This window comes from Plectropomus leopardus, chromosome 3, assembly GCF_026936395.1.
Source record: "Plectropomus leopardus strain MGB_pleo_1.0 chromosome 3, ASM2693639v1, whole genome shotgun sequence".
NCBI classification, from domain to species: Eukaryota; Metazoa; Chordata; class Actinopteri; order Perciformes; family Serranidae; genus Plectropomus; species Plectropomus leopardus.
In genome coordinates this window covers 8,642,657-8,665,083 of record NC_142178.1, presented here as the reverse complement: position 1 = coordinate 8,665,083, position 22,427 = coordinate 8,642,657, and the positions used below count along the sequence as shown (strand labels likewise).

Genomic DNA, 22,427 nt, shown 5'->3' with positions numbered 1-22,427 from the left:
CACTACAGTGAATTAATAAATGAATATAGCGGTACTTTGAAAAATATATATATATAATGCTGAATATTAATAGTATCAAAAGTGGGCATTGATATGATTAAAATGGAAAAAGACAAGTTCTTTGCTTTAACTTGTCATTACTTTTGATTACACAATGCAATGGCATTGGATAATATGGACACCACTGAGGTGCAGATTGGTTCCCTATAAGTCTTGCTTCTACCATGCAATTCTTTTTGACACCAGGTACGATCTCCCAGTAAAATGAAGGCTTAGTTTATGGCACAAAGGAAGTGCGTCAACCAAATCAGGAAGTGAAGTGCTATTGTTTTCCTCAGGCCTCCAGGAACACCACTCAGCCTTGCTTTTAATTTTTCCCAGTGGTCACTCGCTGTATTGTGGATAGAAAAACACATCCTCTGCGGCCCAAAAACCATTTTCCCCATAGATCACCCCAATAAAAGACACTTCTGTTGACAGGACACCTCAAACTGCAAGCAGGGTCAATCATGACTCGTTCTTCTTATGACTTTTGATCAGTAGAGGTTTTATGTTTTCCTGGAGCCAAGAAAAACAAATTAAAAATTTGACATTATCACAGTGTAAAGTCTATAGATCAAGCAGGAACTTTATTTGGATGTATACCCCGAAAGTAAACCCAGAAGCTAGAAACTGTCTGTCCATGCAACAGACGAGCAGTTCTTATTCGACTGAATAGGCAACGTCTTGGGATCCGGCATCCAGATCAAATACTGGTTTTCCCAGTAACTGTCAGTGATTATCCTCAGTTACCGAAAAATATCATTGTAAGTTCCTTGCAGTTACCATCCCCAGTAACTTAGTGGTAGTTTAACTGTGGAAACTATGGTAAATGTTAAGCTCCGAGGAAAAATGAGAGTGATCCATCCAAGTTCTCTGTTTCCGTTTTACCTAAAAACAAGGTTCTCAGTCATGTTAAACCTGGAAGAGTCATGGAATTGGTAAATATTATTGAAAGTTTTGAGAAGAAGTCAGGGAATTTTTTTGTGGGTAATGAAATGTTTATAGTAATCTTCAGTGCATAACCTATGTTAAAACAACAGCACTTTTTTTTTTTTTGCTGCCATAGCAACTTAACTCCAATATGTGTAGAGTGTGGAAACGTTTTGTTTAAAGTCACATACAGTAAATTTCTTTTTAAATTTTATCTTCACGTTCCACCTCTTTCTCTCTATGTATGCCCGCTGAAATCATGTTTGAAAAGAGTCTGAACCTTGTTGTTGTTTGAGAAAAATACGACCAAGTAAGGCAAGAAAAAAAAAGTCATAGAAAAGTACTGAAATTTGTTCATGAAAATGTGTGGGAACCCCATTAAAAAATGCACAAAAATGAAAAATGAAACATTTACAACTCTGTGTCCTGATAAAGATCATTTAATGCAAATGAAAGCGTCAGAGCAGCCACTAACTGAACCTCGTAGTGGGATTGTTTTGTTAACTGCAGTGCTACGGTGTTTGTCACAGATTATTCTGTGTGTGAAAATTGCAAAGCAGAGTGCAAGTGGTAGAAAATGTGCCCATTTCAATGAGGACATCTGTCCATTCACACCTACCCACCGTCCTCTCAGTTTCTCTCTTGAGAAGTGCGTGTTAGTGTTCACACAAACGCAGACAAAATCCATCAGTGTGCAACAAAGAGCACACAGTCCATAACGTCTGAATACAAATAATCATGTTGATACCAGGGGGTGATTTCATAATTTTCTCTGATTTGATTTAATGAACTTCCTCTCTCTGTCTCCCCACAAACCTCCCTCCCCCCCTCCCTCCCTCCCCTTTCCATTTCCTCTGCACCCTGTCCTCCTACCCATTCCCCCCTCTCTCCCTCTCTCCCTCTCTCCCTCTCTGTGTTTCAGAGCCCTTCAGTGCTGATGTCTGGGTGATGATGTTTGTGATGTTGCTGATGGTGTCGGCCGTGGCGGTGTTTGTGTTTGAGTATTTCAGCCCGGTGGGTTACAACCGCTGCCTGGCAGATGGGCGAGGTGAGAGGATTACACACAGACACACACTCAGACAAACACAATATCAATGCATGCTCTAAAAAAAGTGAGAAGGAGGTACATTTTCAGGCGATCTCACGTGTGTGAAGTGAAGACTCAGTTGGCGTGTTTTGTTACCTTGAATGCACCATACAAACAGAGCCCCTCATGTGCTAAATTACTTTGACAATCCCTTCTGAATGAGCGCGGCTGGAGCGCTGGGACTTTCTACTCAATGTCTTGGAGTGCTTATCTCCATCTACAGTCACTTAAGCCCTCTCACTAATGAAAAGGCACATTGGAAAGAGCCAGATAGGTGATCTTAAGTATTCTTAGCATCACTGTGTGAAGAAAGACTCCTCTTTTCTTGCATTACATCTTTTTTTATTCATGCCATTTTCAAATATTCCACAGCACTGTTTCACCGACACATCTCGGGTTGTAAAAACCGATGAGTACACTCAAGTAAATCTATTACCAAACGTTGAAAATATGTGTCAGGTTTAATGGTGTCTGACAGTATGGAACAACACTACCCCGTTGAATCACATTCAGTGCCAGCAGGCCGTTCAAATCAATTTGCCCATCAAAATCAATGGTTCAGATTCAGTCTATTTTTTTCTCCAGGTTTTATACACCCGGCTCTGTTTGACTCTGGATTGCATTAGGCTGCCACAACGGCAGCCACTCAAGATAAAATCAGAGGTGTGTTATATTGCTGCTCACAGCCTTTTTATCAAAGAGCACAGAGGAGAAGAGTAATGGTGTGTGGTTTGGAGCTATGTTCGTGTTTTCTGAATGTCTTTTGTCACAGCAACAGTGTATGGTTTGTGTTGTTTAATCGCTAGGTTATGTAAGGCTGTTGTCCTATACTGCTGCTCCAGCTGTAGCATAATTGTAGCCTGCTGTTTGCACATCTACCCCCCTCCCCGTCTCTCTTTCCCCCCTCAGTCTCTGAGAGCTACAGTAGGTAGCTACCTTGTCATACTGCCATAGAGGTAGGTGGAACAGAGGTAGTCTGTTACAGTAGGTTGTCACAGCGGTGGCTGGAGGAGCGGATGTGGACCGTACAGCGCATCCTGCAATCACTGACAAACTAAAGGATGGGAATAAATCCAGTCTTTGTTGCTGCCATCCATCAAGTGCCTCCCACAACGGCGGTCATGAGTAAATGCAGATAAAGTGAAGTAGCACCTGGGATCTGTGAAACTGATTTCTTGCATCCTCTTCCCTCTGTCATCTCTCTTTGCACCCCTCCCTCCTCTTTTATGTCTCCCCCAGAGCCCGGCGGTCCCTCCTTCACCATCGGCAAGGCCGTCTGGCTGCTTTGGGGTCTGGTTTTCAACAACTCTGTCCCCGTGCAGAATCCCAAAGGTACCACCAGTAAGATCATGGTATCAGTGTGGGCCTTCTTCGCTGTCATCTTCCTGGCCTCTTACACTGCCAACCTGGCTGCCTTCATGATCCAGGAGGAGTATGTGGACCAGGTGTCGGGCCTGTCAGATAAAAAGGTGTGAATTGAAGGCAATATGAGGGGCTGCGGGGCGGAGGAGCAGGTGTGTGAAAGTGGGATGTTGTGAGACCAGATATGGATGGCTTTTTATAGGTTGTTTGGGTATTAGAGTCTATAAGCAGGTTCACATTTAAGGGCTGCCACTGATTTTTTAAAATTTTTTATTATGTATCTTATTTTATTTAACCTTATTTTTAACATAGAGTTTACAGCCCACTTGCCAGAAGGAAATGTTGGCAATGTATGCTGTTGATAACCACAGATATGTTGAATTCATATGCTTCAATTGTGTTGTATCAGCGTTTAAAAAGTGACCAAGTATATGAGCTAACTTTATCATTAGGAGGTGGTGAAGGGTATGGCACCTAGGTGAGGCGCCTGCCAGGCTGCAGACCGCTGTTTAAGACCATCAACAAGATCGGTCATCGCTGCATCTTCCAGAGTCTTTTTAGCCACTAAATCCAAATGTGGTTTTTTTTTTAGGATTGTACCCCCAAAACAAAGTATTTTAAGCCAAAACATGATCTTCTCCTAACCAAGTGGTTTTTCTGCCCAAAGCTGGTGTCAGTGTATCCGCTGTATAATTATAGACTAATGTAAATCTATCCGGGTTTGCTGAAAGGTACAATACCAACATTTATTCTGGAGGTTGGGTTGCAGCCAGCATAGTCATTATTCAAACAGAAAGAGAAGAAAAAAAACAAAAACTAATATTCAGAATTTTTTGAATAAATCTTTTACTTCAGTGGTTCCCATCCTCTTTTGCCAGCACAGCACAATTAGATGACCTCAGGTGCCCTGTGAGTGACCCCAGCCATCAGGTCTCACATGTATTCTTTTGAATTGATTCAGGTCATTTTGAAGTGTAAAAAGTGTTAGTCATAAATAGTACACATTATTACAATGTTTTTATCATACAATTGAATCATCAGTGTTTTTGTAGGTTTGTCACAAAATGCATTTGTACAGTATTACCACTATTTTTAACGCAATCTGCATGTTTCAAGAGGCTAACTAGTTTCCATGCACTCTTTATTGCAACAATAGGTTTTCAGGATAGCAAGAGGAGAGTCCTCTGCACTCTGCCTGTTGTAGTAGACTATTTATTGGTTAAATTATATTAAAGTGAGTTATTCTGCAATCTTTTCAGGTACATCCCAGGGGTAGAAGTATCAGGTATTTGTAGATTTGCTGGTCCAGGTCATAAAAGTTAAAATTATTGTGAAAAATATCCATCAAATGTTCTAGGAGCCCAGGACAGTTGTTTTGTCTAACCAACAGCCCCAAACTTAAACTCATCAGTTTATAAAGATATGAAACAAAAGAAGCAAATCCTCAGATTTGAGAAGCTGGAACCAGCGATTGTTTGTCATGTTTGCTTAATAGATTACTTCAGTGATTAAATGAATATAAAAGCTGTTGTTAATCATCTAAGTATTTTGAATTGCTTTTCTATGAAGCTGGGCGCCATAAATAAACTTTATTTATTAACTAATCAAGAGCTGAAACTATTTGTTGATCAATCAATTAGCTGAACATGTTTTGCAATAATTTTCAAGCAGAAATGCCAAAATTCTGCTCAGTTACTAAATGTAACTTTTGTCTTGTGTGACCCTAAACTGACAGTGTTTCTGCTGTTCTGATAAAACCGTCAGCTTTGATTTTGGAAGTTATAATGGGCATTTGTCACTTTTTTCTAACATTTTAAAGACCAGACAAATAGTCAGTTAATCAAAAAAAAAAAATTATTAAATAGTAATTAGTAATTACTTGGAAATAATCCTCAGTTGCAGCCCTCAACTGATCGTGTCAGCACTTGTGTGACCTGTATGTTGGGGCTTTGTTGTTGAACTCGATGTGGTGAACAGTACATATCTGTCCTAATACTAGGCCCTCCAGAGTTTTTCATGTTTGTCTGTCTGTTGAGCACAACTCAAAGCATTTTGTTAATTTTGAGTTTCCAAAAGCTTAGTCCTGTGCTCCTGCTCAACAGTGCATTAAAGGCTATTTGATGCGGCTCAGTGCCTCTTCCATGCTAACGAGCACTCCTCTGTCATTTTCTCTGTGTGGTTTCTTTTCCGGAAAACCCCCTCCACAGTTCCAGAAGCCTAACGAATTCTCGCCGCCATTCCGGTTCGGCACGGTGCCCAATGGGAGTACAGAGCGCAACATCCGCAACAACTACCGGGACATGCATACTTACATGACCAGCTTCCACCAGAAGAATGTAGATGAAGCGCTGTACAGTCTGAAGACCGGGTGAGGAGGAGAGAGATAGAGGGGAGGATGGAGAGACAGATGGGGTGATGTGAGGAGGGAGGGAGTTGAAAGGATCTCAGTGGGGAGAAAAGAGGCAGTGTGATGGAGCTGTGAGGTCCTGTGCTGATGCAATACAGAGAAAAGATGATGAAGCAATAAGGAGAGTGAGACAGAGGCAGAGGGAGCATTCTGGGTGATGTGGGTGGGCAGCCAGCGGAGCTGTGTTTCAGCCTGCCACCGGCACTCAGAATAGCAGCATAGCCTGTGGTTGCTGTGAAAGCTAGCTAATATTCACACTCTCTGCCTCTGAAGTGCAGGCTTATATCTGCTTTTACTGCTCGCTCTTCCTCTCTCCCTGTCCTCTAATGTTTTCATCAACTCGCTGCTAAAGGATTAAGAATGCAAAGCAGCGATGTTCCTCTGGTGTTTGGTGAGCGTCTGAGCTGAATGACCATGGAGGCCTGCAGAGCCCCGAGGCTCCGTTTGATGGTGGTTTGTCACCAAGCTGGAGACTGTCATGTCAATTTATCTATCAGATCATTCAGGATTGATATGGATTGAACAGAGCAGAATACAGGGTGACCCCAGGAAATGTTTCAGCTGAGACGATATGCACCTTGTCACATTGTCAGTTTAATTTTATAGTCATACATGAATACGGCTGGGCAATATATTGATATTCTATCAATATCTTGATATGACACCAGATATCATCTTAGATTTTGGATATTGTCATATAGTAAGTGTTGTCCTTTCCTGGTTTTAAAGGCAGCGTTGCATTGAGAAGATGCAATTTTCTGAACTTATTATGCTGCTGCTCTATTATATGCCTTTACCCACTTATCCATTATAGCCACATTACCAGTGATCATTTATCACATTTTCATTGTGTATATGTTTTCATGAAACCACCAGCAGTCAACCTTTCAATATTATTGCAATATCAATATCAAGGTATTTGATTTTTATTTTCTCCATATCACCCAGCCCTGTACTTGAACTTTAGATTCATTCTCAATCTTGGAAACTAAAAAAAATCCACACCAGGTCAAACATACGTTTTGTTTCCGAAGATTACAACCACATCTGATGTTGCTCAGTTGTCATGGAGATGGCTTAGGTTTTACCAACCCATAGAAAAATGTTGCTAGTCACAATAGAAGCTCATATTTGGAGATTGCTAAATTTTGATCTGGCTCAACTCGACACAGAGTTGAGACTTGAATTTGAGACAAAATTCTAAAAAAAAAACAAATTGTGCAGGCCCATAAGCAATCAAGCTTTCTTTTGGATCGTACTGTTATCTCAAGAACTGATTATTTATACAGACAAATTAAGATCAGGGCACTGACATTTTAAGATCTTAAATAAGGTCTGAGCTCAGACAAGAGGAGGGTTTTTGTTTTGGAGCTTAATTTATGATGTATCAGAAAATGGTCATAATCATAATGGTGTCAAACTGAGCTCAGTTGTGTCTGGGAGACATTCCTCTCCTCTCGGAGGTCACTGAAAGTCTGGATTGGGGTCTTACTGTGACACTGGGAAACCACATTTCACTGAGGAAGACCATGAGATGTGGTCAAAAGCCTCAGAACCAAGAAGTTTGGAAGTTTTTATTGAGGTGAAGGTGTGTACTGAAATAGCACTGCTGCTCCTTTTCTTTTAAAGTTATTTTGTTTTTTAAGTTGTTAAGTTATGTAAAGTAAAAGTGGTCTTTGTGTCATACAAGGCGGTCCGCTGTTAAATACTACAGGAAACCCAGGGATAGAGCAGAATAGAATAACATAATCAGATACTGCATCCAAAGTTACCACCAAACTGCTTTCCTCTATTTACACTCTGATGTGTACAAATTCAAACTGAAATATGTGTGTGTCGTAGAGTGCCCTCATTTTGTCTATAGCATGCACGCTGCCTTGCCTAATTATCCCTCAATGCAATGTTTCGCCTGGTAACACTTTATACAACCATAAATTTCTTATAATTTCCTTCTAAGTTTCCCTGAAATAACTGTGCAATTTGTCATTAATTATAGCTGAAATAGAGCTTGAGTTCAATTGTTACACTTGCAATTAATTAATTTCAATTAAATGCTAAGCCAGCGTTTCCTGAAGTGTTTTGCTCGGTGCACAGCAGGTCGTCTGAACACGCAGTAATGTGCACAGGGTAGAATACAATTCAACATTAATGGAGAGTACAGTCTCCAATCATAATAAATGATGAATGAATATTTACTTGGGTTTACATGGAGCGGATCCTACATGGAAATTACTCCTGAAATCAGCAACTATTTTTTTAACTTAACACAGCCAGTTAAACTAACTAAAATACCTGTCTAAATTTTCTCTGTAATTAGCACCAGTTTACAAAGTCCTTTCCAGGAAACTTTTCAAAAATTAACTAACCCAAAATATCCAGCTTTGTTAATATATGTGTAAATTAATACAGCAGCGACACAAAATATGATGAGTCATAAGTATCAAAAATCCCTTTATTATAAACTACTGAGTGGGAATAGTGATGAATGACTGAGTGATTTTGGACACATTTATTCACTGTCACTATATAATTGGAGGTGCAAGACATTACACTATGTAAAAATGTGTTTATCTAATATTTTCTATCAATTGTGCTCTGTAGCAAACTGGACGCCTTCATCTACGACGCTGCGGTGCTGAACTACATGGCGGGCAGAGACGAGGGCTGTAAACTGGTCACCATTGGGAGCGGCAAGGTGTTCGCTTCCACCGGCTACGGCATTGCCATCCAGAAAGATTCTGGATGGAAGCGAGCTGTGGATCTGGCCATCCTCATGCTGTTTGGAGACGGTAAGGAACTTGAATTTTTTTTTTGTTTGTTTTTGAATTATTGGAATGAAGAGGTCTGCAATGTAATCTCTGACAAACTGATTTTACACAAAAAGATCTAGAAACCCAAATGCCTTGAAAAATGAAAGTAAATATAATCTTAATTTATGTTTACTTTAATTGTTAAGCTTACTTAAAATTCGGTTATATTTACTTCACGTTGTGAAGTTGATGCAGATTATATGACTATATGTATGGGAAACACTGTAAACTGAATGTCTTTATTCTGCTGTTTGCATAAAAGTCAATCATATAAAGCTAAATCCTCTTTGTCATGATTAAATTAAGTCAGACTTACTTGATTTAAGGTAATTCCACTTGTTATTTGAAGTTTCAGCAACTTCACAACATTAAGTAAATACAGCTCATTATACAGCAATAATGAGGACATTTCTATCTGGCGTTTCTCTGTGGTTTTTGATACAACAGTGAGTAAGTTATCAGAGATTTTGATTATTGCATCCTCTAGGAGGTATACTGTTTCAACAACCATATCAAAGGATGACCAAATAGATCCACAATTTTTAGAAATTGCTGTTGTAGCCTGAAATTATTTCCCTCTTTATAAACAAAAATGAACTTCCCTGCAGAGTTGAATCACTGTAACAGAGTTTAAGAAACATAAAACGGCGATTGTTCAGGTAGAGAATCACAAAATGAAGTTAAGTCGTCATCGCTGTATTAAGGTTGAAGTTATCAAAGTAGCTGTAAGGAAGCTGTGACTCAGAGGGTGGCCGATGTTTGTTATGGTGACAACCCAAGAGCCTGCTGGTAGATGCCAGCAGTCGATGAGGCTGTTGAGCTGCAGGATGAGGTCTCCTGAGCCAGGCTGGCACGGTTCAGTCCTTAATCAACAGTGAGGAACCAGCAGGCCCAAAAGCCTGCAGCTGCTGCAGTTGTAGAGGTGAAAGCTCGAGTACAGAGGGAGTTTGTTTATTTGGTAACTCAGGAGGTTTTGGCAGCACACTGCCAAGGCTGTTTTGGCAGTGACAGGAAATATTGACCTTAACTGGAGACAGGTAGATGGAGCTCTGTGAATGCTGTTGGACTGTATAATTGACATATTTCTTCAGTGTCACATTGACTGGCAGACTGCGTCAGAGGACTTATTCATTCAACAGGGAAGCCCGTTGTTTGTTTTGGCTAATGCCGGCCTTACATCAAACGACTTTCAAAGAATTTCACTGACACACAAATTTCCAATGTTGGAATAAAATCGTGAAAATTCTAGTCATGAGAGAGTTATGGCGTGCTCTTGTGATCTTTATCATTTGATGTAAGGTAGTCATAAAATTCAGTCTGAGCTGTCTTAAATCATTCTTCATCTCGTCTAAATATTCTGATAATATCACACGTTTAATAGTATTGTAAGTTTTAGTCTTGGCTCATGCAAATACTAAAGTCTAATGACGTGAACATTGCCGACAACCAAAAGCTGCGCTCTCTTCAACACCAAACAAGAAGCAGCAAAACAGGTAGACATTAAACATGTAGGGGACTTCAGTGAGGTGCAAGAATGTAAACAAGAATCAGATATTTTGGACTGTAAAAATAGAGAAACAGGTGGACATCTGGAATGACCAAGAGTTGGTGTTTGTGCGTCTTTTTCACCGACCAGCACTTACTGTAGTGAGAAGCTTTCATTTTTTAAATAGCTGACCTCACATTCCCATGGTTTCCTCGTGCTAAAATAGCACAGCTAACCAATGAGGGCTGGTAGCAAGTTGAGGCGACAAATCCAAAATGTAAAGTCTGTACACAAATACAATTTATCTTTCCAAAATATATTGATGCCAAATTGACAAGAATACTGTCGACATGATGCCTTTCAGAGTTACATGTTTTAGTGGACATATAAGCAGTTGTTAATGTGTCATTTCTTAAAAGGAGTTTTGCATAATCGTTTCCACCAGCAACAGAATGGGAAATAATCTCAAAAAGGAATCTGGAAGGAATTTGTAGTCTTGCAAATAGTGACACTGCACGATGCTCAGTCTTTGCAAAAAATTGTCAATGACAGGATTTGAGTTTGAAAACTCTCTGCTGTGAACCACACACCCGTATCTACACTCACTTTCATCTCCAAATTACAGTGCCAGTTTGACATATTAAAAGAAAAGCTCCCTGATTAAGGCAACTATAGTGCTCTAAGATGTGCTCTCCAATACTCTGTAAGCTTCAGAAGAAGCACACATAAAAACTGTAAAGCTCAACTTTCGATTTTGAAAAGTGTGTTAATAATTGAAACCCTTTACCGCTTCCAACGGCTGATAAGTGATGTGCAGGGAGCGCAGGAGCACCGTGAGTGTTCACACCCGGCACACGTGTCTTTGTAGAAATGAATTCATGTAGCGCTTTGACAGCAGCTGATCAATTCAACAATAAATATGGTGGCAGTATATCTTAACACTGCATCATGTGCATATTTATACACAGTAAGGAGGTTGAATCATGAGTCCGTATCCCATTAGTGTGCATCAAATAGACAGCAACCCTCCTGATTGTGTATGTGCCGCAGAGCAATGCTATCCATTTGTAGGTCGGGTTTTTGTTTTGAGCCCCAGCTGTGGCTGTGTGTTTTGGGTAGTGACCGAAAGAAGCCGTCAGGGCGTCTAGCGTCGCTCTGAGAGAATGACGAGTGCAGTGATCCACGAGGACCTTTGCATTGAGCTGCTGCTCTGTCATGATGAGAGGATCGAGCCGGTTGAGGTGGTTTGTGGATGTTGGTTTGAATGCTCATTTGGCGTCTCTGTTTGAACGGGTTTTGGCCACAAATGACAAGGAGATCAGGGATGATGCTGGATGAGGTGTAGACTGATAATGAGAGAATAGACCTTAAGGTACAGACATAACAACAGCCTCCACTGTAAAGAGCTCCTATGTTGATTGAAAACTGAACGCTGCAACTAAAAAGTAGAGATGGAGTGAGATTTTTTTGAAACACTTCCAAAAGCTTGTGATCCACATATGATACACTCTACAAAAACACAATGCAGTGTACCAAACACTGAATTTGTGATGCAGGTTTTACTTTCTTAAAGTTGGTTATTCTGCTATCAAAGTGTCATCACAAGGTCCACATACTAAAATTGAATTTCCTTATCTTTTTTCCTCTCTCATATCATCTCTTCTCCAGCACCTTTTGGCCTCTTAATTTGAGTGTGTTAGTGAACTTTTTGAAAGTTGAAGAAAGACCTTGATATGAGAATTTCATGTCAAACTGCTGAAACATTTAAGATACCGTAAGTGTTTCACTGACTTTAATGCAGGCTTACCATAGTAGAGAAATATCAGAAATACACACTGGATCAGAGTTGTTTTTGGTGTATAATATTGGTGGGCTCCAAAGAACATGATCAGGATCCCTTCTTCTGACTGAGGCCTTTGACTTTCTATAGAGAAAGATTATTATCAGTCTGTTCAAAAACTAAGCTTTGCCCTTTTTTCTATTTCTATACCATCTTGTGAGGTTTACCTATGTTACTGAAGTGTAAGCACTCAGTAAAAAAAAAAAAAGGTAGTTTCCAATTTCTGGGTTTATGAGTGGAGGTATTACACCACGGACTGTACTCCAGGCTAGGGCTGCCAAGTCATATGGATCTGAGTTGTTTAGCATGATTTGTCCAAGTTTGAGTTTGTTAAAAAAAAATACAAAGAAAAGGAAAGATAGCAAGTACTCACCAGTATTTTAAGTGGCTATGTTTCATGTCTGATCTCGAGTGCACAGCTGATCAATTAGGACTTTTTTTACATGACCAAACAGAAGTGCATATTAAATGGATTTAGTGTAAACAGAGTGTCTGGTGTTATCGGTGTGACGCGATAGTCGGACGCTTATATTCGGACACTACATATTCTCAGAGAGATTTACTTTCACTGGACATTATGACTGGTAAGTTCTCAGTATTTTTTACTTCACTAAAAGCAGATAACTGATGGATGTTTTAATGCACGTTTGTTGTTGACTGACAAGTAAGATAATATTTATTTTTGCTGTCAGAAATGTAATGAATGTCTGTATACACTCAAGTTTTAATCCCTCTTATTGTAATACACTATATCCAGTACTTCCGACAAGGGAAAGTTCGTGGCCTTAGTAAAGGAATGAAGTTCTGTGAGAAACAGAAATGTGGAATTAAAGATTTTATAATATATCACCAGTTGGTGGTTTTTGCAGCACTTTAACATTGTGTATCTCAGGAAAAGCTTTGTGTAAGAGAAATGACTGTCCCTGATGTAAATGGTTGCCTTTGGAGAGTACACCTACAGTAGCAGTCCACCTCCAGAGACAGTATGTGCACCATACTGCACCACCTGCCAGATCACATATATTATACAGCTCATACACACACACATACACACACACAGGTTTGTCTTCGATGGCTATCACTTTCCATCCCGGTGTGTGTGATGGATGAAGAGGTCAGCACAGAGAGAACATTCACCTCGAATCAGATCTGTAGGAGCTAAATCGACTCAGACTGCGACATACACTGCTGAGCGATGTTCACTTAAGTGCCAGGCTGTGCGTGTGTGTGTGTGTGTGTGTGTGCGTACATAGGATTTGACTGTGTGCATGGTTGAGTGTGTGTGTTCCCCAAAGATCAGAGATGTCTGCACAAATTTACCAAATGGATTTAAAGTCTCATTGTTGTCTCGACTGTGTACAAGAGGCCAACACATCAGACATTACCTCTCATTACTTCATGCAGGCCGTTCAGCTGTCAGCACTCATGCATTAGTCCAGTTTAAAAGATCAGACTCATAGATGTTTGCTCATATCTGTCACGACCTGTTAGAGTCCAGATATGAACATGATTCAAGTCATATGTGTAGAGGGATCAGCGATGGCACTACTAACAGGAAACTGAGTGCCGCTTCATTTGAACAGATATAGCATCAGCAGGGAAGTGGAAAAAATGTGGAAGGTGGAAAAGGAGGAGGAGGAAAAGGGATGGGAGAGATGATGGATAAGAACAGAAGGAGGATTAGAAAGAAGAGAATAATTATGATAGTATAGATTTCAATTACATTATTGATTCTGCTTATTGATCCAGTTCTTAATCAATTTCTATATATAGTGATTCAATTTTGGTTCATATGGAGTGTAGCAAGTACATCCAGGAGAGTGTTTTTTTCATAGAAATATCATAGAAATCTGCAGGCTGATGAGAAATTAATCAATGCTAGGTGGGAGCCATCACTACTAAATGGGAACCAATTTGCAGTTTCCGTCCCTGATCTGAAGATGTTAAGGGAGTTATTTGGTCGTTCTTAATTCATCTAAAAACAGGATCATCTTGACTTTTTGCAGATTTGTGTCTTTGCTTTTCTTTTTGCTCAAAATCTGCAAATAGTCCTGGGTTGTTCTCGCACCACATTATACTTCTTATCAAGAAGACATTACAAATCCAAAAGACCATTTTCATGTTGACTTGTGATAGTAGAAAAGAACAAATGTTACTAAAAACATTAAAAATGGTCTTAGATATGGGCATCACAGTAGCATTAGACTGTATGTTTATGCACAAATGCCCCCGTTTAGCATTTATTTGCAACAGCTATCCACAGGAGGCTTTTTTTTCTTTAGGTATTAGAATATTTTAAATAAGATAAAAGCTTATACCATAAATAAATCTATGCACAAAATACATCCACAAATATCACAAATACTTGTAACAATAAAATGCAGTTATGACCAATATTTCTTCTTTTTAGACATCTTAATAGATATTTTTAGTGAATCTGCTTTCATTCCGAGAGTCAGACGACAAGATTTATATCACTACCATGTCTTTAGTATGGACCCGGAGGCAATCAGCTAATTCAGCGGACAGGAAACAGTAGAGAACGGTAGCTAGCTTCTACCCACAGTTCAAAAATACACCTTAAAGCTCCTCTGTAGTTTACTAATTAACATGTTTTTAACCTTTTTTTTATCCGTAATCCAACAGAATTGTAAAAATTACGATGAATGGTTTTGCAGGGAGTTATGTGCTGTTAGCATTTCTTGGTGAACAACAACCAGGGGCAGTGAGTTTTGACAATGAAGCAGCTACAACTGCATCCCACAACCTGCACTGAGACGCTGCACAGAACTGGCCTGCACATGGATAAACTGTCAAAAAAATAGCTCCAACATGTACAGTAACTCTAATTTTTTAACTTCCAGGCTAAGCAGACAGTTGTTGCCCCCCTGCTTCCAGTGTGCTAAGCTAAGCTAATAGCCTCCTGGCTCCAGCTCTGTAGTTAATGCACAGACATAACAGTGGCACCGAACTTTTAATCCAACGCAGAGAAAAAAAGTGAAAGACTGTGTGTCATGAAATGCTGAACTCTATTTCATGAACAAAATAAATAAAGTTATAGACTATTCCCTTTGCTACCAGATTTGATTTATTTTTGTCCATTGTCTGTTTGGGGTTCAGCAGCATGATAACTTACCATCATAAGACTGCCATTTAATCCCACATTCTTTTCTTTTACCAAGGTTCATAAAGTTATAAAACTCCTGTGCGTCATTTCTTATCTTTTTCTTTTTTGTGTGTGGATAGTACCTGATATTATTTTGTACCACCTTCGTCGAGGTTCCGAAGGAGCTGAGCCGATACTAGAAGGTGGAGTTAAAACACTGCAGACTGCTGATTGGTGAGACAGAATTGTCACTAGTTCCCACACTATCATCCTGATTTTCAGGATTAAGATTCAGAAAGTATCGCAATGGAGGATTCAGAAAGTATCGCATTGGAGATGATATCATGGCAGTTTCACACGGCGTTGGTATCAATCATCTGAAAATACCAAAATACCAGGTGGACGCTACCTGTCTACCTACCTGAGAAACTATACAGAGAAAAGTATGTGGTACCGAAAGTGAGTCAAGTCGAGTCATGCATTGAAAACGGGGCATATTTGAAAACTAGTTAACAGCTATCTGAGACACACACACACACACACACACACACACACACACACACACACTCATACAAAAAACTGTGTTATGTAAGCATTGGGAAAATATCTACCCCCTTGATCTCAAACAGACACAAAAACAGACCATCGGTGCAGATCAAACAAATCTCTCTGGACGTGTCCTCCCCCCTTAGCAATCCCAAGGATGTGGAACTGAGGGGGACACATTTCAGGGCGGAAACACTCGTCACATGACCACACACACACTTCCTCCCTGAGGACTGTCAAGTCCCAGCAGGCAGTTGTTTTCTTTCCCACAACAAGAAAGGGATAGCCTTGCATAAGCAAATCCTTAATGAGGATGATCCTCAAGGGGGCGTTCAGTCAAAATAATGCAGCATGACATTTGTTGCACGTATGTGAGACCTGAGCTGTTTTTGGCATCAACTCCCCATCCAAAAAATGTGCCCTCTCTTTCTACTCACACTTACACGGTCAGACACCTCTGGGCAAACTCATCCAAGTGCACAAGTCACACAAACATACACACAAACACATACAGTAACCTGCGTGTCTCCTTCCTCCAGGTGAGATGGAGGAGCTGGAGGCCTTGTGGCTGACGGGCATCTGCCACAACGAGAAGAACGAGGTGATGAGCAGCCAGCTGGACGTGGACAACATGGCGGGGGTCTTCTACATGCTGGGGGCCGCCATGGTTCTGTCATTAATCACCTTCATCTGTGAACATTGGTTCTACTGGCAGCTGCGCTTCTGCTTCATGGGCGTGTGCTCGGGACAGCCCGGGGCCACCTTCTCCATTAGCAGAGTGAGTGTGCTCGTGTTTTATTTTAGGTCTGACCTTTGTCCTCCTGACAGAAAGATCACAAAAGTGGTTGTTTTCAAACCACTGGCTGTGGTTGAGGTGTATCAAGTCCGTCAGGGGGATAGGATGACTCACCTGACTTAACCTGTGGCTTTTTTAGGTCAGGTAAACAAACACAAGGCAACAGCATCCTGAAGAAATCACATCTTCACTTATCTTAACTCTAAAGCAGTTTGACAATCTGTAAAGCACACTACAGGTCAGGCACAGTATTGTAATATCTTTAGCAGTACAAGTATAAAATAGAACCCCAATAATAAATCCTACAACCCAGAAATGAACTAGCCGCTCCGATTCCCTTGTCTCAAAGTCAATGGGTTTTTTGAATGGGTTTTTGGTTAGAAGCCTGAAATAAGATCTGTGGTCAACACAAGTTGAAGAGACTTTAACATTTTGTTTTACAACATAAAATACATCAGTAAATACTCCACCGTGAACTTTGAAGCTTTTATGTCTTAAAAAAGTGGCAATGAAACTACGTCATCACGCCGCACGCTAAGCATGGCTTTATAGCCTCGTAGCAGTAGCGACGCGACCATAGTGTAGTTTGTTTAGTTTAGAAATAGTGTCTTACCTCTACAATTAAGTTGAGGCATCTAAAATCCTAAAAGTTGCATTAATTTGTGAAGATTGTCTCACTGAACAAAACGTGTAAGTATCATAAACATTTGTTCACCACAGATCTTATTGTCTGCAATAACTTTTTGATGAGGGAAGCAGAGCGACGTCAGCTGGTAGGTGGGCCTATAGAAAAACGACATCTTTGGGGCACTGTATTTAATCCTGTCAGACTGTCAGATTTCATTTTTGTGCCTTTCAAAAGCACTTATTTCAAACAAAAAAAAGTTGCATTTTCTTTATCTTTTTTATCAGAAAAAACAGGACTATATGAAAACAAAAAAATGTTTGATGTGGATATTTACATAGAAAAGTTATCACAGGTATTTTTACGTGTAGTATTATAGGTTTGGTTAGGAAAGGAAAGTTGCAACATTTAATTTTATTAGAATTCTGAAGGTGATAAATATGATATGAATAACACAACTAACCGGTGGCTTTTTGACTGACTGCAGCTGCAGAAGACTCATAAAAACATTTGCCACTCAAGGTTATGGTGTCAGTATGCTCAAAACAAACAACTTCATAAGCTGTGTCGTCTGATCACGTCCGAAGGCAAAAGTGTTTTTAGCTGTTACAAACGGCCACACTTGAAGGCGGGATGAAAAGGCTGCTAAAGAGAGGGGCGAGATATGATAATCATTTCAATTGCAGAATAAAAGAGCATATTTTAAGTCTCTTTTAGGGTGTTCACTCTATTTTACCCCTGCAAAATTTGGCTAAAAATGGAAAAAGGGAGCCTAACCTTGTTACCCAAATGAGGCATTTCCACCAGCAGGTCAGTACGGTTTACTTCAGTTCGGTACGCATTTTTTTTGCGTGTCAATTGTAAATAGCACTGTAGTACCTTTGGAACCGTCCCTATTTTTTGTCACCCCTCCACTTAGGGTCCCTAGCTCACAGAGGCAGTACTCAAAGGTGGAGCTACAAACACTGCAGTCCGTTGATTGGTCAGCAGAGAATCAGCACTCTGTGCTCAGTGCTGAGCTGTGGCTGCTTTAACTGCTGTTCACAACGTGACAAGTCTTTCATACATTAGTAGACTTAAACTTTAACATGTAATTATGTTTTGCAGCAGCTGTAGACTGAGAAAAAGTAATTTAGTTCACTGGGCCAACTGCCAGCAACTTTTAAGGTGGAACGTTTACTTGTAATGTTACTCAATATATGAGATAATGACGTGAATCACTCAACACACTATGACTTTTTGTTTTTATTGTCCCTTTTGGATGACTTACACTTTTCTTTATGAGTGGAAAGAATGTATATTAATCGTGGAGTGGAGTGTGTGAACAGCATATTCTAATCCTCACTTGGAGAAAAAAAATGCGTCTGAGCTTCATTTGGTAAGCTTTGGCAGCACTAAATCCCTGCTCTCACCTGACAAGAAATCAATGCACAAGCCCGCTATTTTCAAATATCCCATTGAGAGAGACTCTCACTCCAGCCTGTAGCCTCGTTTTGTGGACGATAAATGGGGTGCAGACTTCCCTCTGTGTGATCTGTGAACCAGGAAAAAAAAGTGCTGCTGGACGGAGCACTGAGTAACAACAACCCCACCCACATGTGAGAGTACTGTCCATGGTGAAAATGCTCATCAGATCAAGAGTGTAGGACGTATTCATAGGTGTAACTTATGGGTCTAGAGGTACTATACTTAAAGCCTTTGATGGAAACACCAATTATGTTTCTCACATTCACACACCTGGCCAATCGCTACATGAAGTGGGTATGATTGCCATGTTTTTCAACTTCAAAATTTGACAAAAACTGGAAGATGCAGCAGTCGGTGGGGAGGGGCTCTCAGATGCTGTTTGACCATCCAATAAGAACTAGGTAAAAGCATACTGGTAACATCTACCCAGGTTTTACTCAGGTTAAACTATGTCCCTAACCTGTCTGACACCACATAGATCAAGAGTGAACACCTAAGATGTGAACAGTTTACTTAATCGCCATAACCAATAAAAAAAACTATCCTGAGGGGGTACCTCAGTTGGTACAGTGGGCACCCCATGTACAGAGTCTACGTCCTCGCCACGGTCGTGGGTTCCATTCCAGCCTCAGCTGTTTGCTGCACGTTTGCTGCATGTCATCCCCTCTCTCTCCCCCTAACACTTCCTATAAAGTAAAGGCAAAAAATAGCCCAATAAATAATCTTAAAAAAACCCCAACTATCCGGTGAGCTCTTTATAGCCTCTTCGCCCATTAAGGAGAGTAAAAAACGACTTTGATGTGCATGTGTTGCCTGGTTTGCCATAACAACTTGCAAAAAGCACTTACAACAAGCAGTATTGTTATTGTTATTGCAAAAATCGTGACTATCGATAGTCAGTTACCAGCAAGACTGGCAACCAGCATCAGCATCCAAGTATCAGTGTGGCCTTGGTAACTGATGGGGTTAAAAAAGCCTGCAGTCTTTGACAAGGGTCCACTGTTTATCAACTTAAAGCCTTGAATAAATGAAAAGTGCCTTTTAATTCTTTTATACTGTGCACCTCTCAAAGTCATACTGTGGACCTGTTTCACATCATATACTAAACAAATGACATATGGAGGGTTTGCATATAGAAAGCATTTGTTCATGGTCTTTTGTTAACGATCTTTTCACTAATTGCAGCACTGTAGATTTCACTCATATATTTATTTTTCATGTAAAACATTTCCCAACCCAAGGCCGACTTCCTTGAGAATGAATCAGTCATCCCTGTATTCTGTGGTAGTGCAGCAGCTATAAAGAAATGAGTTATGAGTCCTAAAACCCAGAAATCAGTTAGCATTTCAGCACCTCGGGTTTTTTGAATGGGTTTTTGGTTAGAAGCCTGAAATAAGGTCTGTGGTTAACACAAGCCGAAGAGGCTTTCACGTTTTGTTCTGCGACATCAAATATGTCAGTCACTAGCAAACTTTGAAGCATTTATGTCTTTAAAAAAAGGCAGTTACTTACAAATGGCTAAAGGAGACAACAGACTGTCATTACATCGAGACATGCTGACCATGGCTTTACAGCCTCTTAGCAGTGGCGATGCAACAGTACTGTAGTTCATTTTAGCCTAACATTTGCTTTTTACTTCTGGCAATTACATTAATCATTAAAGTATGCTCATTTGTGAATATTATCTTGCTGAACAAAACATATAATTATCATAAACATTTGTTGACTGCAGAGCTTATTTTCTGCAATAATCCAAAATCCAATGGCTTTTTGACGAGGGAAAAAGGGCAACATTAGCTTCTGGGTTGGCCTACAGAAGAACCTCATCACTGGGTCACTCTATTGAATCTTTCAGGAAGTGCAGACCACATTTTACTGCACGAGTTTCACCCCAGGGATGAGACACGATATGTGTCTGTGTCCCAGCCTTCATGTCTTGGTCGATGTGTCATTGGGTGTTCACCACACCAAACTTTTTGTACCATTTCCCCAAAATACCGTGGTTACTGGCCCTCTGGCTAGAATTTTTTCACTTTGAAGAAAGTGGTATCTGTCACAGCTTCAGATTGTGTTAAAGCATTTTACAGCGGACTGCTTCAGTAACTACATGGAGCAAACGATGGACCTCATCTCCCTCTCCCTGAAAGATACGACTATCCCATCAGTGTACACTGTCAGCGCCTTAGTAAGTGACACACCTACTTCTTAATGATCAAATCCAGTTCCTCCCAACATTATGTCCCGCCTGCTCATCCTGTTTCACTCAGAAGTATGTCACTACACTGAAGAAAGACACTCTCAAAAAGCCTTTTATTTTGGACTTTAATGCTGTCGAAATAAAAAATACTTCCATTGCTGCGCATCTTCAGCTGGTGACCTGAAGGTGTGTTTGTGGATATCGAGGTGCTCATCTCAGATGGGTCACTTAACAAGGTGGCTCAGTGTTACTGATGCAAGCTGTTTAGGTGCACATAGATAATCACTCACTTGATTCATTTGCATAATGCTACCTTTTAAGAAAGGGGGAAGGGGGGTTGTTCATTATTGCATGCAAATTGTCTCGGTTGTTATTTGCCTCAGAAAAGGACACCAGTGTTTTGGTGTTTCTAGTTGTAATGTCACTTGGTTTACACCTACTCAGATGAACCTAAGAGAACTTAAAACAGAGTTGGCCTTGAGCACTTTAGAAACGTGGTTTGTTTCTTTTCTTTTTGTTGTTGAATTGGCAGAAATCTCCTTCTGTCTTTGTAGCTTCCGAAACAGCTATTTTTATGCAGAACACAAGCGCTGCTTTTTGCATGGTAGCTTTACGATTCACGCTAAACTCTGACATGCTTGAGACTGATTTTACTTGTTGCACTACAACATCCATTTTAAATGCTTACCCGTTCCAAGAGGTGTTTCCACAGCCCGATATCATTTATGCATTTCCATTGCTGAATTAACACTGAAGTTGCAGAGTGAAAAATAAAATGTAATACAGATAGTGCAGCATTCAAGAAAACTGCATTTCATAAACAGTATATAGAACATGTAAGGATGGACAAGTGATGAGAGTACAAAGGGTGGATAAAATACAGAGGAAGAAAAAGAGATCAGTTAGCGACAGCCATGATAAAGAATAAAACGAGTAGTGGCACAAAAGCAGAGCAAAAAAGAATAGACACAGCGGTGTGCCGGGAACCTCTGTTCTATTACCTTTCACAGCAGCTGTAGTAGCTATAGATGTAGAGAGATAAAAACCGACAATCCCATTGGAGCGGCTGCCGCTCACCAGCGCACCCGGAAACGGAGATAAAACAGACACAAAGAGAGAATGGAAGCATAAAAGAAAAGAGGGTTGACGATTCAGATTCATGAATGTAGCTCAGCGACGGGAAAGTGACTAAGAGACAGACAGAAACTGTTTCTGACAAGTTGACGCCTTTGAGGAATGTTGGCCCGCGAGCCGGCTGGTGGGTAGTGTGTCCTCGACCTTTTGGATTTGGCTGTCGCCTCAACCGCAGATTCCCTCAGCCCCCATTTAAACACGCTTGTTTGACTTCACTCGCAAAAGGCTTTCCCGTCTCTTGAAAGTCCTGCTCTCACCAACAAACCAAAACAAACACCCGAACTGACGGATAATGACATTTTAAAAAGACGATTGTAAGTGCGAACGTCTCTTGATATCAATAGGAAAGTCAGACAAACTTTTACAAAGTGATTCATTTCCTTGACGATGTTTTTCATGAAAGTAGTAAAACAACTGTGAGGTAGAAAAAGCAAGTGACACCAGTGTTGGCTGAATTTAAATGACATTGATTAAACCTATTGATTGTCGGTCAGAACCATGAGCTTGCTGCGCCCCTTCTGTTATCAATCAAGGCTTTGATCTGCTCTCTCAGTCCTCTGTGTCTGAGGTGGAGTCCTGAGAAGCAGCTGTG

The 22,427-nt window shown here is 40.4% G+C and overlaps 1 protein-coding gene across 4 annotated transcripts in view; it reads left to right on the top strand.

Moving 5' to 3' along the window:
- The window catches only part of grin2bb (glutamate receptor, ionotropic, N-methyl D-aspartate 2B, genome duplicate b), a 125,896-nt gene that overhangs the window by 95,840 nt on the left and 7,629 nt on the right, over nucleotides 1–22,427 (top strand). For all 4 annotated transcript variants that reach the window (XM_088075498.1, XM_088075500.1, XM_088075497.1 and 1 more), the window contains 5 exons: nucleotides 1,895–2,020; nucleotides 3,299–3,528; nucleotides 5,629–5,789; nucleotides 8,430–8,617; nucleotides 16,156–16,394. In XM_088075498.1, coding sequence (XP_087931624.1) covers nucleotides 1,895–2,020; nucleotides 3,299–3,528; nucleotides 5,629–5,789; nucleotides 8,430–8,617; nucleotides 16,156–16,394 — 944 coding nt within the window. The remainder of the gene's footprint in view (nucleotides 1–1,894; nucleotides 2,021–3,298; nucleotides 3,529–5,628; nucleotides 5,790–8,429; nucleotides 8,618–16,155; nucleotides 16,395–22,427) is intronic.